This window comes from Coregonus clupeaformis, chromosome 12 (genome assembly GCF_020615455.1).
Source record: "Coregonus clupeaformis isolate EN_2021a chromosome 12, ASM2061545v1, whole genome shotgun sequence".
Classification (NCBI taxonomy): Eukaryota; Metazoa; Chordata; class Actinopteri; order Salmoniformes; family Salmonidae; genus Coregonus; species Coregonus clupeaformis.
The window spans coordinates 16,484,863-16,499,876 of NC_059203.1; the positions used below are offsets into that span (position 1 = coordinate 16,484,863).

The following is a 15,014-nucleotide window of genomic DNA, read 5'->3' on the forward strand; positions in this document are numbered from 1 at the left end:
TCATTAGAAAACCATTTTGCAATTACGTTAGCACAGCTGAAAACTGTTGTGCTGATTAAAGAAGCAATAAAACTGGCATTCTTGAGACTAGTTGAGTATCTGGAGCATCAGCAATTGTGGGTTCGATTACAGCCTCAAAATGTCCAGAAACAAATAACTTTCTTCTGAAACTCGTCAGTCTATTCTTGTTCTGAGAAATGAAGGCTATTCCATGCGAGAAATTGCCAAGAAACTGAAGAACTCGTACAACGCTGTGTACTACTCCCTTCACAGAACAGCGCAAACTGGCTCTAACCAGAATAGAAAGAGGAGTGGGAGGCCCCAGTGCACAACTGAGCAAGAGGACAAATACATTAGTGTCTAGTTTGAGAAACAGACACCTCATAGGTCCTCAACTGGCAGCTTCATTAAATAGTACCCGCAAAACACCAGTCTCAACGTCAACAGTGAAGAGGCGACTCCGGGATGCTGACCTTCTAGGCAGAGTTGCAAAGAAAAAGCCATATCTCAGACTGGCCAATAAAAATAAAAGATTAAAATGGGAAAAAGAACACAGACACTGGACAGAGGAAGATTGGAAAAAAGTGTTATGGACAGACGAATCGAAGTTTGAGGTTTTCGGATCACAAAGAAGAACATTTGTGAGACGCAGACCAAATGAAAAGATGCTGGAGGAGTGCTTGATGCCATCTGTCAAGCATGGTGGAGGCAATGTGATGGTCTGGGGGTGCTTTGGTGGTGGTAAAGTGGGAGATTTGTACAGGGTAAAAGGGATCTTGAAGAAGAAAGGCTATCACTCCATTTTGCAACGCCATGCCATACCCTGTGGACGGCGCTTGATTGGAGCCAATTTCCTCCTATAACAGGACAATGACCCAAAGCACAGCTCCAAACTATGCAATAACTATTTAGGGAAGAAGCAGTCAGCTGGTATTCTGTCTATAATGGAGTGGCCAGCACAGTCATCGGATCTCAACCCTATTGAGCTGTTGTGGGAGCAGCTTGACCGTATGGTACGTAAGCAGTGCCCATCAAGCCAATCCAACTTGTGGGACGTGCTTCAGTAAGCATGGGTTGACATCTCTTCAGATTACCTCAACAAATTGACAACTAGAATGCCAAAGGTCTGCAAGGCTGTAATTGCTGCAAATGGAGGATTATTTGATGAAAGCAAAGTTTGAAGGACACAATTATTATTTCAATTAAAAATCATTATTTCTAACCTTGTCAATGACTACATTTCCTATTCATTTTGCTTTATTTCCTATTCAAACTCATTTCATGTACAGTGGGGGAAAAAAGTATTTAGTCAGCCACCAATTGTGCAAGTTCTCCCACTTAAAAAGATGAGAGAGGCCTGTAATTTTCATCATAGGTACACGTCAACTATGACAGACAAAATGAGGGAAAAAAATCCAGAAAAGCACATTGTAGGATTTTTTAGGAATTTATTTGCAAATTATGGTGGAAAATAAGTATTTGGTCACCTACAAACAAGCAAGATTTCTGGCTCTCACAGACCTGTAACTTCTTCTTTAAGAGGCTCCTCTGTCCTCCACTCGTTACCTGTATTAATGGCACCTGTTTGAACTTGTTATCAGTATAAAAGACACCTGTCCACAACCTCAAACATTCACACTCCAAACTCCACTATGACCAAGACCAAAGAGCTGTCAAAGGACACCAGAAACAAAATTGTAAACCTGCACCAGGCTGGGAAGACTGAATCTGCAATAGGTAAGCAGCTTGATTTGAAGAAATCAACTGTGGGAGCAATTATTAGGAAATGGAAGACATACAAGACCACTGATAATCTCCCTCGATCTGGGGCTCCACGCAAGATCTCACCCCGTGGGGTCAAAATGATCACAAGAACGGTGAGCAAAAATCCCAGAACCACACGGGGGGACCTAGTGAATGACCTGCAGAGAGCTGGGACCAAAGTAACAAATCAAAGTGATTGATTTCAATGTGATTTTCTGGAAAAAAAAATCTCAATTTGTTCTGTCATAGTTGACGTGTACCTATGATGAAAATTACAGGCCTCTCTCATCTTTTTAAGTGGGAGAACTTGCACAATTGGTGGCTGACTAAATACTTTTTTTCCCCACTGTATGTTTTCATGGAAAACAAGGACATTTCTAAGTGACCCCAAACTTTTGAACGGTAGTGTATATAGTTTCCTGATCTTTCACATGTATCTCTCAGATATAGGACAGAAACTTCAGAACAAATTTCCTTTAGATTTTTTTGGGGGACTATCTGTTAATCCATGTGTGAAGCTGTTATTCAATGCATTTCTATGGGTTAATAGCAGTAAGGCCATATTCAATGTTTCATCCAAAAAAAAGTGTCCTAAAATTTTAAATCCAATAGCTAAATGATCCTTGATATCTTAAAAACAGTTTATAGGATTTCACCCCAATCATGAAAATTAGTCTGGGATGGAAAAAACTTGGCGAAATCGTGTATCGTGTAAATCGTAGCATTAAATGCTTTATTGTTCCACTAAGATCCACATCAATAGTCTATATATCTATATCTATATAATAGCAATTAGCAATAGCAATAGTGATTACCTGAGGCTGCTACTTCTATTATAGGTCTCTTAGTCACGTTGGCCATGAAGCCCACAATGGAGAAGATGACCAAGCCAGCGAACATGCTGGTGAACGAGTTGATGCAGCACACAATGACAGAATCTCTGCAGGGAGAGAGAAAGACAAAGCATGGATTGGAATGGCTGTTGGCACACTGATATGGAAGCCTTATCAAACCACAGCGCATTTCCTTTGGAAGGGAGGGAGGGAGGGAGGGAGGGAGGGAGGAGGGAGGAGGGAGGGAGGGAGGGAGGGAGGGAGGGAGGGAGGATTTTGCATTCTATAGCTGAGCGTTACTGCAATGTCAATGGATTGACCCATTCATTTCAGAGATGGGGTATTTGTTTGTTCATTGCCAGGATAGAAAATGGAGAGAGACAGAGATGAAGTGGCAGCTGACAGATGTGTTTTCTCTCTCTCTCTCTCTCTCTCTCTCTCTCTCTCTCTCTCTCTCTCTCTCTCTCTCTCTCTCTCTCTCTCTCTCTCTCTCTCTCTCATTCTCTCTCTCGTTCTCTCTCTCTCTCTCTCTCTCTCTTTCTCTCTCTCGTTCTTCTCTCTCTCTCTCTCTCTCTCTCTCTCGTTCTCTCTCTCTCTCTCATTCTCTCTCTCTCTCTCTCTCACTCTCTCATTCTCTCTCTCTCTCACCTCTATCTTACAGCAGAATAATCCATTGACATAGGTCCACACATCATTGGCAGAGGCAGAATATAAGCTGCAGTAAAGAGCTGGATTGAGAGGTATTAAAGATATAAACCTACCTGTAAACATTATTATTGAAGGGGTTGTAGCTTCCCAGAGCGATCAGTGATCCCAGACCCAGCCCATAAGAAAAAAAGATCTGAGTGGCAGCATCCAACCACACCTGACAAGAACAGAGACAGAGAGTCAAAACACACTGCAAGTCAAAATGCACTGCAAGTCAAAATGCACTGCAAGTCAAAACACACTGCAAGTCAAAACGCACTGAAAGTCAAAACGCACTGCAAGTCAAAACACACTGCAAGTCAAAATGCACTGCAAGTCAAAACACACTGCAAGTCAAAACGCACTGCAAGTCAAAACACACAGTATGTCAAAATGCACTGCAAGTCAAAACGCACTGCAAGTCAAAACACACTGCAAGTCAAAACACACTGCAAGTCAAAACACACTGCAAATCACAGCATCACATACAGCAATCAGCATCCTTCCTCGCTCTGTATTTGTTGTTCACTGATAAAGGCTAGCTACCTCTGATTCTTTGAGCTTTTCAAAGTTGGGCGTGATATAGAAGAGGATTCCATCGATGGCTCCGGGGAGAGTGATGCCGCGGCAGAAGAGGATGAAGAGCATGAAGTAGGGGTACGTTGCTGAGAAGTACACCACCTGAAACAGGGAGCGAGGGAGACACTCGTTAGAATACAAAACAATGGAATTATGCAAACACCGACTTAAAGGGTGACTGTACTTCCTGATTTGGCCTAGTTTTGAAGATTTCTCATTCATTTATTGCAGAGGGCTAAATCAGGGTGACACTGTGTTTCTTGGTAGTCTTAAACAAATCTACTTTGAAACAAAAGTATACACCTCACACACATGGTTATGGACTTTAAAAAAAGAGGACACCTGTACCATGTCAGATATACAGTGAGGGGAAAAAATGTTTGATCCCCTGCTGATTTTGTACGTTTGCCCACTGACAAAGACATGATCAGTCTATAATTTTAATGGTAGGTTTATTTGAACAGTGAGAGACAGAATAACAACAACAAAAATCCAGAAAAACGCATGTCAAAAATGTTATAAATTGATTTGCATTTTAATGAGGGAAATAAATATTTGACCCCTCTACAAAACATGACTTAGTACTTGGTGGCAAAACCCTTGTTGGCAATCACAGAGGTCAGATGTTTCTTGTAGTTGGCCACCAGGTTTGCACACATCTCAGGAGGGATTTTGTCCCACTCCTCTTTGCAGATCTTCTACAAGTCATTAAGGTTTCGAGGCTGACATTTGGCAACTCGAACCCTTAGCTCCCTCCACAGATTATCTATGGGATTAAGGTCTGGAGACTGGCTAGGCTACTCCAGGACCTTAATGTGCTTCTTCTTGAGCCACTCCTTTGTTGCCTTGGCCGTGTGTTTTGGGTCATTGTCATGCTGGAATATCCTTCCACGATCCATTTTCAATGCCCTGGCTGAGGGAAGGAGGTTCTCACCCAAGATTTGACGGTACATGGCCCTGTCCATCGTCCCTTTGATGCGGTGAAGTTGTCCTGTCCCCTTAGCAGAAAAACACCCCCAAAGCATAATGTTTCCACCTCCATGTTTGACGGTGGGGATGGTGTTCTTGGGGTCATAGGCAGCATTCCTCCTCCTCAAAACACGGTGAGTTGAGTTGATGCCAAAGAGCTCAATTTTGGTCTCATCTGACCACAACACTTTCACCCAGCTCTCCTCTGAATCATTCAGATGTTCATTGGCAAACTTCAGACGGGCCTGTATATGTGCTTTCTTGAGCAGGGGGACCTTGCGGGCGCTGCAGGATTTCAGTCCTTCACGGCGTAGTGTGTTACCAATTGTTTTCTTGGTGACTATGGTCCCAGCTGCCTTGAGATCATTGACAAGATCCTCCCGTGTAGTTCTGGGCTGATTCCTCACCATTTTCATGATCATTGCAACTCCACAAGGTGAGATCTTGCATGGAGCCCCAGGCCGAGGGAGATTGACAGTTATTTTGTGTTTCTTCCATTTGCGAATAATCGCACCAACTGTTGTCACCTTCTCACCAAACTGCTTGGCGATGGTCTTGTAGCCCATTCCAGCCTTGTGTAGGTCTACAATCTTGTCCCTGACATCCTTGGAGAGCTCTTTGGTCTTGGCCAAGGTGGAGAGTTTGGAATCTGATTGATTGATTGCTTCTGTGGACAGGTGTCTTTTATACAGGTGACAAACTGAGATTAGGAGCACTCCCTTTAAGAGTGTGCTCCTAATCTCAGCTCGTTACCTTTATAAAAAACACCTGGGAGCCAGAAATCTTTCTCATTGAGAGGGGGTCAAATACGTATTTCCCTCATTAAAATGCAAATCAATTTATAACATTTTTGGCATGCGTTTTTCTGGATTTTTTTGTTGTTATTCTGTCTCTCACTGTTCAAATAAACCTACCATTAAAATTATAGACTGATCATTTCTTTGTCAGTGGGCAAAAGTACAAAATCAGCAGGGGATCAAATACTTTTTTCCCTCACTGTAGAGTTGAAATATATTACATTTTGAGTTTGCATCCCAATATTATACTTTATATACATCACAGAAGACTGGAATATAACAAAACCGTTTGACATAGAAACACCGGATTTTCTACAGTGCCTTGCAAAAGTATTCATCCCCCTTGGCGTTTTTCCTATTTTGTTGCATTACAACCTGTAATTTAAATGTATTTTTATTTGGATTTCACAAAATAGTCAAAATAACTTGTTTCAAAAATGTATACAAAATAAATAACGGAAAAGTGGTGCGTGCATATGTATTCACCCCCTTTGCTATGAAGCCCCTAAATAAGATCTGGTGCAACCAATTACCTTCAGAAGTCACATAATTAGTTAAATAAAGTCCACCTGTGTGCAATCTAAGTGTCACATGATCTGTCACATGATCTCAGTATATATACACCTGTTCTGAAAGGCCCCAGAGTCTGCAACACCACTAAGCAAGGGGCACCACCAAGCAAGCGGCACCATGAAGAACAAGGAGCTCTCCAAACAGGTCAAGGACAAAGTTGTGGAGAAGTACAGATCAGGGTTGGGTTATAAAAAATATCAGAAACCCACAGAGCACCATTAAATCCATTATTAAAAAATGGAAAGAATATGGCACCACAACAAACCTGCCAAGAGAGGGCCGCCCACCAAAATGCACGGACCAGGCAAGGAGGGCATTAATCAGAGAGGCAACAATGAGACCAAAGATAACCCTGAAGGAGCTGCAAAGCTCCACAGCGGAGATTGGAGTATCTGTCCATAGGACCACTTTAAGCCGTACACTCCACAGAGCTGGGCTTTATGGAAGAGTGGCCAGAAAAAAGCCATTGCTTAAAGAAATAAATAAGCAAACACGTTTGGTGTTGGCCAAAAGCCATGTGGGAGACTCCCCAAACATATTGAAGAAGGTACTCTGGTCAGATGAGACTAAAATTGAGCTTTTTGGCCATCAAGGAAACCGCTATGTCTGGCTCAAACCCAATACCTCTCATCACCCCGAGAACACAATCCCCACAGTGAAGCATGGTGGTGGCAGCATCATGCTGTGGTGTCCTGAGTGGCGCAGTGGTCTAAGGCACTGCATCGCAGTGCTAACTGTGCCACTAGAGATCCTGGTTCGAATCCAGGCTCTGTCGCAGCCGGCCGCGACCGGGAGACTCATGGGCGGCGCACAATTGGCCCAGCGTCATCCAGGGTAGGGGAAGGAATGGCCGGCAGGGATGTAGCTCAGTTGATAGAGCATGGCGTTTGCAACGCCATGGTTGTGGGTTCGATTCCCACGGGGGGCCAGTATAAAAAATAAAATAAAACATGTATTCACTAACTGTAAGTCGCTCTGGATAAGAGCGTCTGCTAAATGACTAAAATGTAAATGTAATGTTTTTCATCGGCAGGGACTGGGAAACTGGTCAGAATTGAAGGAATGATGGATTGCACTAAATACAGGGAAATTCTTGAGGGAAACCTGTTTCAGTCTTCCAGAGATTTGAGACTGGGACGGAGGTTCACCTTCCAGCAGGACAATGACCCTAAGCATACTGCTAAAGTAACACTTTAGTGGTTTAAGGGGAAACATTTAAATGTCTTGGAAGGGCCTAGTCAAAGCCCAGACCTCAATCCAATTGTGAATCTGTGGTATGACTTAAAGATTGCTGTACACCAGTGGAACCCATCCAACTTGAAGGAGCTGGAGCAGTTTTGCCTTGAAGAATAGGCAAAAATCCCAGTGGCTAGATGTGCCAAGCTTATAGAGACATACCCCAAGAGACTTGCAGCTGTAATTACGGCAAAAGGTGGCTCTACAAAGTTTTGGCTTTGTTGGGGGGGTTTAGAATAGTTATGCACGCTCAAGTTTTCTGTTTTTATGTCTTATTTCTTGTTTGTTTCACAATAAAAAATAAATGTTGCATCTTCAAAGTAGGCATGTTGTGTAAGTCAAATGATACAAGCCCCACAAAAAATCCATTTTAATTCCAGGTTGTAAGGCAACAAAATAGGAAAAATGCCAAGGTGGGTGAATACTTTCGCAAGCAACTGTAGAAACACCAGATTTTCAAAGTTGAGAAAAAAAGTGGATTAATTATGAAATAATGAAATATATTAATAACATTCCACCCATGAGGCCACTAGAGTGAGATTTGGTCATTTAACTGCCATGACTGAAGCCAAACTAGAGTTGTCTTGGGGGTTTGGTTTGATGTGGGTGGGTGGGTTATGTTTGCATATCGTACCATGGCAGGTACTGTTGTTTGTCCCTCCTGATTCAACGTAGCAACAACATAGCCACTTCCTCAAAATAGTCACTTCTTTAAAATAGTCAGTAACAAGCAGGCACATTGAGCAGCCAGGCCACAATCAGCTTATCAAGTCACTGGCGAGTGGCGACTTGTGTGCGTTTTACAACTTTCTCACTATCAATTACCAGAGTGTGAGTCTGTCTGGTAGTGTTTCATAGGGAATCATATATTACAAAACAAGTTGCAGTTGGGATACAAGTGCTCTCTCTGATCGTCTCAATTCTCATTTTGCCCCCACCCAAAAAAGTTGCAGACTTGAGTGATTGACACTGTCAAACAAATCAGCGAGTGATCAGTCCATGAAGGGCTTAGGGCCTAGGGTTATTTCAACATAACATTGGTGACGTGTTGTCTTATGTAAAAGTCTGAGGCGCTGCGTACTGGGCAGGTCTGTCTCACTTTCTGGAGGTTCTGGATTCTATGGTTGGATAGCGCGCAACCAGTTGATAGAGCGCAAATCAGCACAGCTGCTTCTCTCGTGTCAGTGGACACTGGGCAAGTGTGCATGATCGTACTCCCTAGCCTACCCTCCAATAAGTCGTGATGAACTCACTTACAAAATTCAGTTTTGGACAAGACCGACTTTATGACCAAAATTATCCTATTTACACTTTGAAGTCACTGGCTTTTATTCATGTTTCTGTTAATGTTTCTGACTCATATCGATGCCACATAGGCCGTTTAAAACCAGACAAGTTGGTTGTAAGGGGCAGTTGACCTTTAACAGATGCATTTAACTACTTAATACTCATTATTAGAGACAGGGCCCAGGCACAGATCAACTGTAATTTTTTTCCAGTCAAAGGTCTCTCTATGGATTTTGAATCTGTAGCCATGCCTCCTACGTTTGCAAATAAACCAGGGGGGCATGTTGGATTATCCTCCAAAATCCAATATGGCAGACAAAATCGAATGTCAAGATTCCCAAGTGGATTTAGCATCTTAAGCCCCTACCCTATCAATTTAGTCGGTGGCAGCCTCCTACCTTCCCGGTCCAGGCGACACCTTTCCAGATACAGAAATAGACGAGGACCCAGGCGATGGCCAGCGTGATGGCCAGAGGCGCTCTGATCTCCCCAGGCTTCTCCAGACCGTCTGTCAACTGGTGCATGTTACGTCTATAGGACAACACAATCAATCAATCAACCAATCTACCAGTCAATTAAATGTATTCATGAATTATTTTTCAACCCCATGACTCATTGTTTTACACCAGTAACACTGCATGGTCCAACCACAGCCAAATACCATGCATATCAAAATAAAAATTGAAATAAAACGACTTGTTCTTACTCCCAGAATTCCTGAACGGCGCTGGTGAGGTTGGCAGCGTTCAAGATGCTGTAGTTGGTGTAACAGCGTTCTGTGTTCCAAGAATTTCCACATGATTGCCATGGTAGCTCCTGGAAAAAACAAAGAAAGCTTTTTTTTTCTCTCTCTCTCTCTCTCTCTCTTGTCATTTTGCCAATCTCTTTCAAGCGTCATGCAACCTAATTTGTTGAAGGGGTGCTGATGGCCAAATTCAATATCTTTGGAATTAACTATGCACACAAGAAATTGTATTTCTTTATTTTCAGGATACAAATGGTCAAAATGGCCCCAACATTTTCAATGTCATGTCACTTAAAGATATTCATTTGGGAAATGTGTTTTCCTTTTTGAAACCTTCAATGAATTCATTAATCTTTTTTTTAACTTGATTTTATCATACTCACACTAGTAAAGGAGGACCACAGATAGTAAATGGCCCAGGCAATGATAACAATATAGTAGATGTTTAGCCAGAAAGAAAGCACTGCAGCAGCCAGACCAACACCTAGAACAGGGAGATTAGGAATTAGGTATTTATATACTGTCATTTAATACAAAATGAAATAATTTGAAATATATATATATATATATATATATATATATATATATATATATATAAAAGCATTAGCTAAATATGAAGTTTGATCTGTAAAACTATCGGGACTGGAGACATGCACAGAAATACAAATTGCGTTTATGGTCAACCAGCAAGAAGAGTATTTGAGGTCAGCTATTTGTCTTATATAACGTGATGTATTTCAGGTGAACCTAAACACGGGGTTTTGATTTACCTTTGAACATGGGAGCCAGTTTCCACACCCCAAGCCCTCCAATCGACGTGTACTGACCGAGGGACGTTTCGAGCAGAAACAGGGGCATACCAGCAAATATGAGCGTCAAAAAGTAGGGAATCAAGAAGGCCCCTGAACAGAAGATCAAAGGTGAGTAAGCAAAAATATAATCGTGAATAAAAGTGAGCCATTGCATTGATACACCATTAACATTTCAAATAATCTAAAGAGATACAGTGATAAACCCAATATTTTGTTTCACACTACAGCGCCTCAAATGAATGATATCGGAGCGTTGCCCACAAATGTGCGAGTCATTACGCACAGTCGGGAGAGAAAAGGAGCAATTGATATTATTTAAGTTTTTTGCCTCCTTTTGTTTTTGAAAACACGGAAAAGTGCCAACATCTTGATTACCTCCTCCGTTCTTCCCACATAGATAAGGAAATCTCCAGACATTTCCAAGTCCAATTGCGTACCCGACGCAAGACAGGAGAAAGTCAAATTTTCCAGTCCAGTTTTCTCTTTCGGGAAGTTCCTTTTTCTGAACTTTGACGACCAAGGTTTTGGGTTTGTCGTTAGGCTCCGCATTCACCTCCGTTAGAACGTGTCCATCCGAGGCTCTGGTACCATTCGTCGCCATGTCTCTGTCTCTCTGTTTAGATTTTCTGGCAAGGCTGGCAGGCGGACGGAAGATGTTAACCCCACCGGTCCACGTAGACAGCAGCTTCGCGGTTCTTTACCCAGACAAGGGACGGTTAGATGGGCAGGAAATCAGGAGAAGGAGCGGGAACACCGAGCCAGTTGGGAAAGCGAACCTGGAAACAAAAAGCGCAAGAGAATAATGTTACCGAATAGGTAATTAAAATAATAATTGGACCCTAATTGTTTACTAAATATTGATTTACCATGGGAAAGAACCAAATTGAAGTGTTTTCAGTGAGTGGCGCTGGGGACAAGAGATGTTTTATAGCAATGGACCTTTGATTTACAGCATTGTTACTCTCAAAGTCTCCACACATTCAGCCGACAGGTCCTTTAACACTGTTAAGAGCAGGTGGCGATCAGCATTTGGAGGGTTAATTGCTGTACAACGCAACCATTAATAAAAATAAATAAATTGAAATAACATTCATTAACACGCTATGGCTTATGCACACAAATAAAGGACAAATGGAACGTTTAAATATTACCACACATTATTAGAAATGACTGTTAATTATTCAATCAATCAAATGTATTTTATAAATCCCTTTTTACATCAGCAGATATCACAAAGTGCTTTACAGAAACCCAGCCTAAAACCCAAAAGAGCAAGCAATGCAGATGTAGAAGCACATTCAACGTTAAATATTTTTTAATATAGGCCTCGTTTTTCTTTAATTATTCATAATACATCTCAGAAGACAGTAAATTGGTTGATCTTTTTTTTTTTTATGTTCAAAACGCAATGTGCGTAATTTGGGATATATTGGCTTGGCAAAGGTCATGCTTTTGGTATTTTTCTGCATTTATTTTTTAAATAGTACCGTGCCTCTATTGCTGTAGTACAAAGGGGGGCAAATCCCCGTTTTTTCCCCTCAGCTATTTGATATTTATGAGATGAGACGGCATGGAGAAAGAGAAGTCAAACAAAAGGACCTTGTAAGCGCCAAGCTTTAGGTTTTATTCTCTCTCATACACTTTGTTTGCGGAAGATATACCATGAATTATGGAACTTCAAAAACGAATCAAGTGTAAAATGATGTGCAGCCTTTTGGGGCTAACCGAGATTTTGGTCTTGGCTATGGAGAGAAATGTTTTAGTTTTAAAGTGAAGTTCCTGCGACTCTACACATTTTGTGATGGGGTGTAAATAAAACGTTGAAGTTTTAAAGCAAGTTTTCTGCAGTTCTACACATTTTGCCATGGGGCGGAGTAGAAACTGCAATTTTATAACAAATTTCATGGAATTCTACAAATTTTGCCATAGGGCATAGAGAAAAAAATATACATTTTTGCCGTTTTAAAGCTAATTTCCTGCAATTCTACACATTTTGTAATGACTTATGCCATGTTAGAGAATGACTAACAAAATCAATTGGGACCCCTGGAGGTCAGGGCCCCTGGGTGCCCGGTCGGTATTCGGCCATGATTACTACAAGTTTAGATAGCTGGCTACTTGAGTGACTGTCAGTAGGCAGGTTTCCATTGACCCAGGTTTATTCGACAAAAGCAATATTGCAACAAAAAAAAAGATTGACAACATTTCTATCCATTCAACCGGGGTTGATTTTTATTTTGTCTAACTTTCTTTATTCATGATGTAAAAGTATTTTTTTTTTCAGAATAAATGACGATTCCCGAATAATTTTTAAGATAACTACAAAAGCTCCACTACACATTTAATTCTAAATGCTTGCAATTTTTTTTTTTTAAATGCAACTATAACAAATAATATTTGTTTGCAGGAGAAGGATTGTCCTCACTTTCAAGAATGTCTGAATTGCTTTTCCTTGCTTTTCTGATTGTCTGGCAAGTTTCACCATCCAATAATATCAGATCTACAGGAGTGCAAGTTTCACCATGGCACGGATCATGGCGAAATGTTGGCACATGGGAATTATTAGAATATGGCAAAAATTAGTCAATTTGCCATGTTGGCTTTTGCAGGCTACCTGAGACATTCATTTGCCACTTCCTTTTTTATTCGACATTGTAGGTTTTTGCGGATTTTTTAAAATTGTTTTTATCAGTGTGACGTCATTACGTCCAGCTGTTTTTTTTTATCGACACAAGATAGTTACATGGAAACGCACCCATAGCAGGCAATTGTCAGATCTTTCTAAATGTCGAAAACAAAATCAGTGGACAAGTTAATGGAAACATTGCTACTGATTGACATAACACGATAAAAAACTGCTGATCGCACCTGGTGTAGTCTACTATTCTTCCTCTCAACAGTACGTTTTTGGGGAAGGATGGGGGTCGGGGGCCCTAAGCAACCGCTTATGTGGCTTTATGCCTGGAATCTGCCCTGATGAAGCGACTGATCACCGTCTTTCTAGTGGCATGCATTGTTTTGGTAAAATATCACAGTTGCGATGTATCCCAATCCAATAGACTAGGCTACTCCGTGCGCAACATCTGAAATCCCGTTTTTTCCCACCGAGGCGCAACTCCTTATCCCCAAACGGGTTCACTCGGTTTTGTCCAATGTTCTGATCATTGCGCTGAAGTTTTCCCTCACTGTTAAAAGTAAAAACGGTACTTACAATCAAACTGCAATGCCAGACTGAATTGTGGGCGATGGTATAGTATCCGTGCGTTCATCTAAAAGTAGTGTCCTTACAGATTCTCCCGGAGCAGACCAAATAAAATATTTTCCATTTGAAGATAGAGAAGCAAAACCAAACTATGATCCGGAGGGGAAAGGTGAGTTTGCAGGAAGCAGGTATGAGTGGTGCTGTCCGTTAGCTTGGTGGTGCTGAAGGAGAGAGCAGAGCAGAGCAGAGCCGGGAAACAACGCAGCGAAAAGGGAGCAGCTTCACCTCGCAGCACCGTCTAACTTCAGCGGCCAGAGATGTTCCACGGAGCACAAATCCCCGCTCTCATCTACATAGCGTCAATGTCATTTGAAAGTCGACCCTCCCCGTGTCCAACATTTCCACCACTGAGATCATTGCGGGCTTGAGGCAGGGGCATCCTCTTGTCTCACGGTTTTATATGCTTAGTGCTTTTTCATCAACTTGGGGGGGTTCTACACGAATTGACAGTGCCACTCACACAGAGACACAGTTTGATACGTAATATGATATAACCTCCAACATTTTGTTAGCTATGCGTGACTGTTCAAATATCTGAAAGTTATCACATCCTTGATTCACTAGCAACAAATGATTTTCACACGAAGTATTCGTTATATGGTATTAAAATGAATGCTTCCTTTGTAAACTGACGGAGATGGGTCTGAGGCTTAGGACTACCATGGGGGATTTACCATGCCCTATTCGAACCAAATGTTTGTATCAATATTCATATTGTCCTTTTTAGTGCTTTAACCCCGGCTCTTCCCTTTAACCCCGACTCCCCCCTTTACCCCCGATTCCCTACTTTAACCCTGCCTCCCCCCTTTACCCCCGAATCCCCCCTCGACTCCCCCCTTTAACCCCGACTCCCCCCTTTACCCCCGACTCCCCCCTTTACCCCCGGCTCTTCCCTTTACCCCCGACTCTCCCCTTTACCCCCGGCTCTTCCCTTTACCCCGACTCTCCCCTTTACCCCCGGCTCTTCCCTTTACCCCCGACTCCCCCTTTACCCCTGACTCCCCCTTTACCCCGACTCCCCACTTTACCCCCGACTCCCCCCTTTACCCCCAACTCCCCCCTTTACCCCCGACTCCCCCCTTTACCCCCGGCTCCCCCTTTACCCCCGGCTCTTCCCTTTACCCCCGACTCCCCCTTTTACCCCCGGCTCTTCCCTTTACCCCCAACTCCCCCCTTTACCCCCGACTCCCCCCTTTACCCCCGGCTCCCCCCTTTACCCCCGGCTCTTCCCTTTACCCCCGACTCCCCCCTTTACCACCGGCTCTTCCCTTTACCCCCGGCACTTCCCTTTACCCCCGACTCCCCCCTTTACCCCCGGCTCTTCCCTTTACCTGACTCCCCCCTTTACCCCCAACTCCCCCCTTTACCACCGGCTCTTCCCTTTACCCCCGGCTCTTCCCTTTAACCCCGACTCCCTCCTTTACCCCCGATTCCCTACTTTAACCCTGACTCCCCCCTTTACCCCGATTC

General features: G+C 42.7%; 1 protein-coding gene across 1 annotated transcript in view; it reads right to left on the reverse strand.

Moving 5' to 3' along the window:
- slc6a1b (solute carrier family 6 member 1b) overlaps positions 1-13,924 on the reverse strand; it is a 36,085-nt gene extending 22,161 nt beyond the window's left edge. The window contains exons 1-9 of the mRNA XM_041891856.2: positions 13,494-13,924; positions 10,658-11,058; positions 10,241-10,372; positions 9,854-9,954; positions 9,432-9,541; positions 9,124-9,256; positions 3,831-3,965; positions 3,359-3,462; positions 2,580-2,704 (exon numbers count right to left, since the gene is read on the reverse strand). Coding sequence (XP_041747790.1) covers positions 2,580-2,704; positions 3,359-3,462; positions 3,831-3,965; positions 9,124-9,256; positions 9,432-9,541; positions 9,854-9,954; positions 10,241-10,372; positions 10,658-10,883 — 1,066 coding nt within the window. The 5' untranslated portion in view covers positions 10,884-11,058; positions 13,494-13,924. The remainder of the gene's footprint in view (positions 1-2,579; positions 2,705-3,358; positions 3,463-3,830; positions 3,966-9,123; positions 9,257-9,431; positions 9,542-9,853; positions 9,955-10,240; positions 10,373-10,657; positions 11,059-13,493) is intronic.
- Between the last annotated feature and the right edge of the window lie 1,090 nt (positions 13,925-15,014).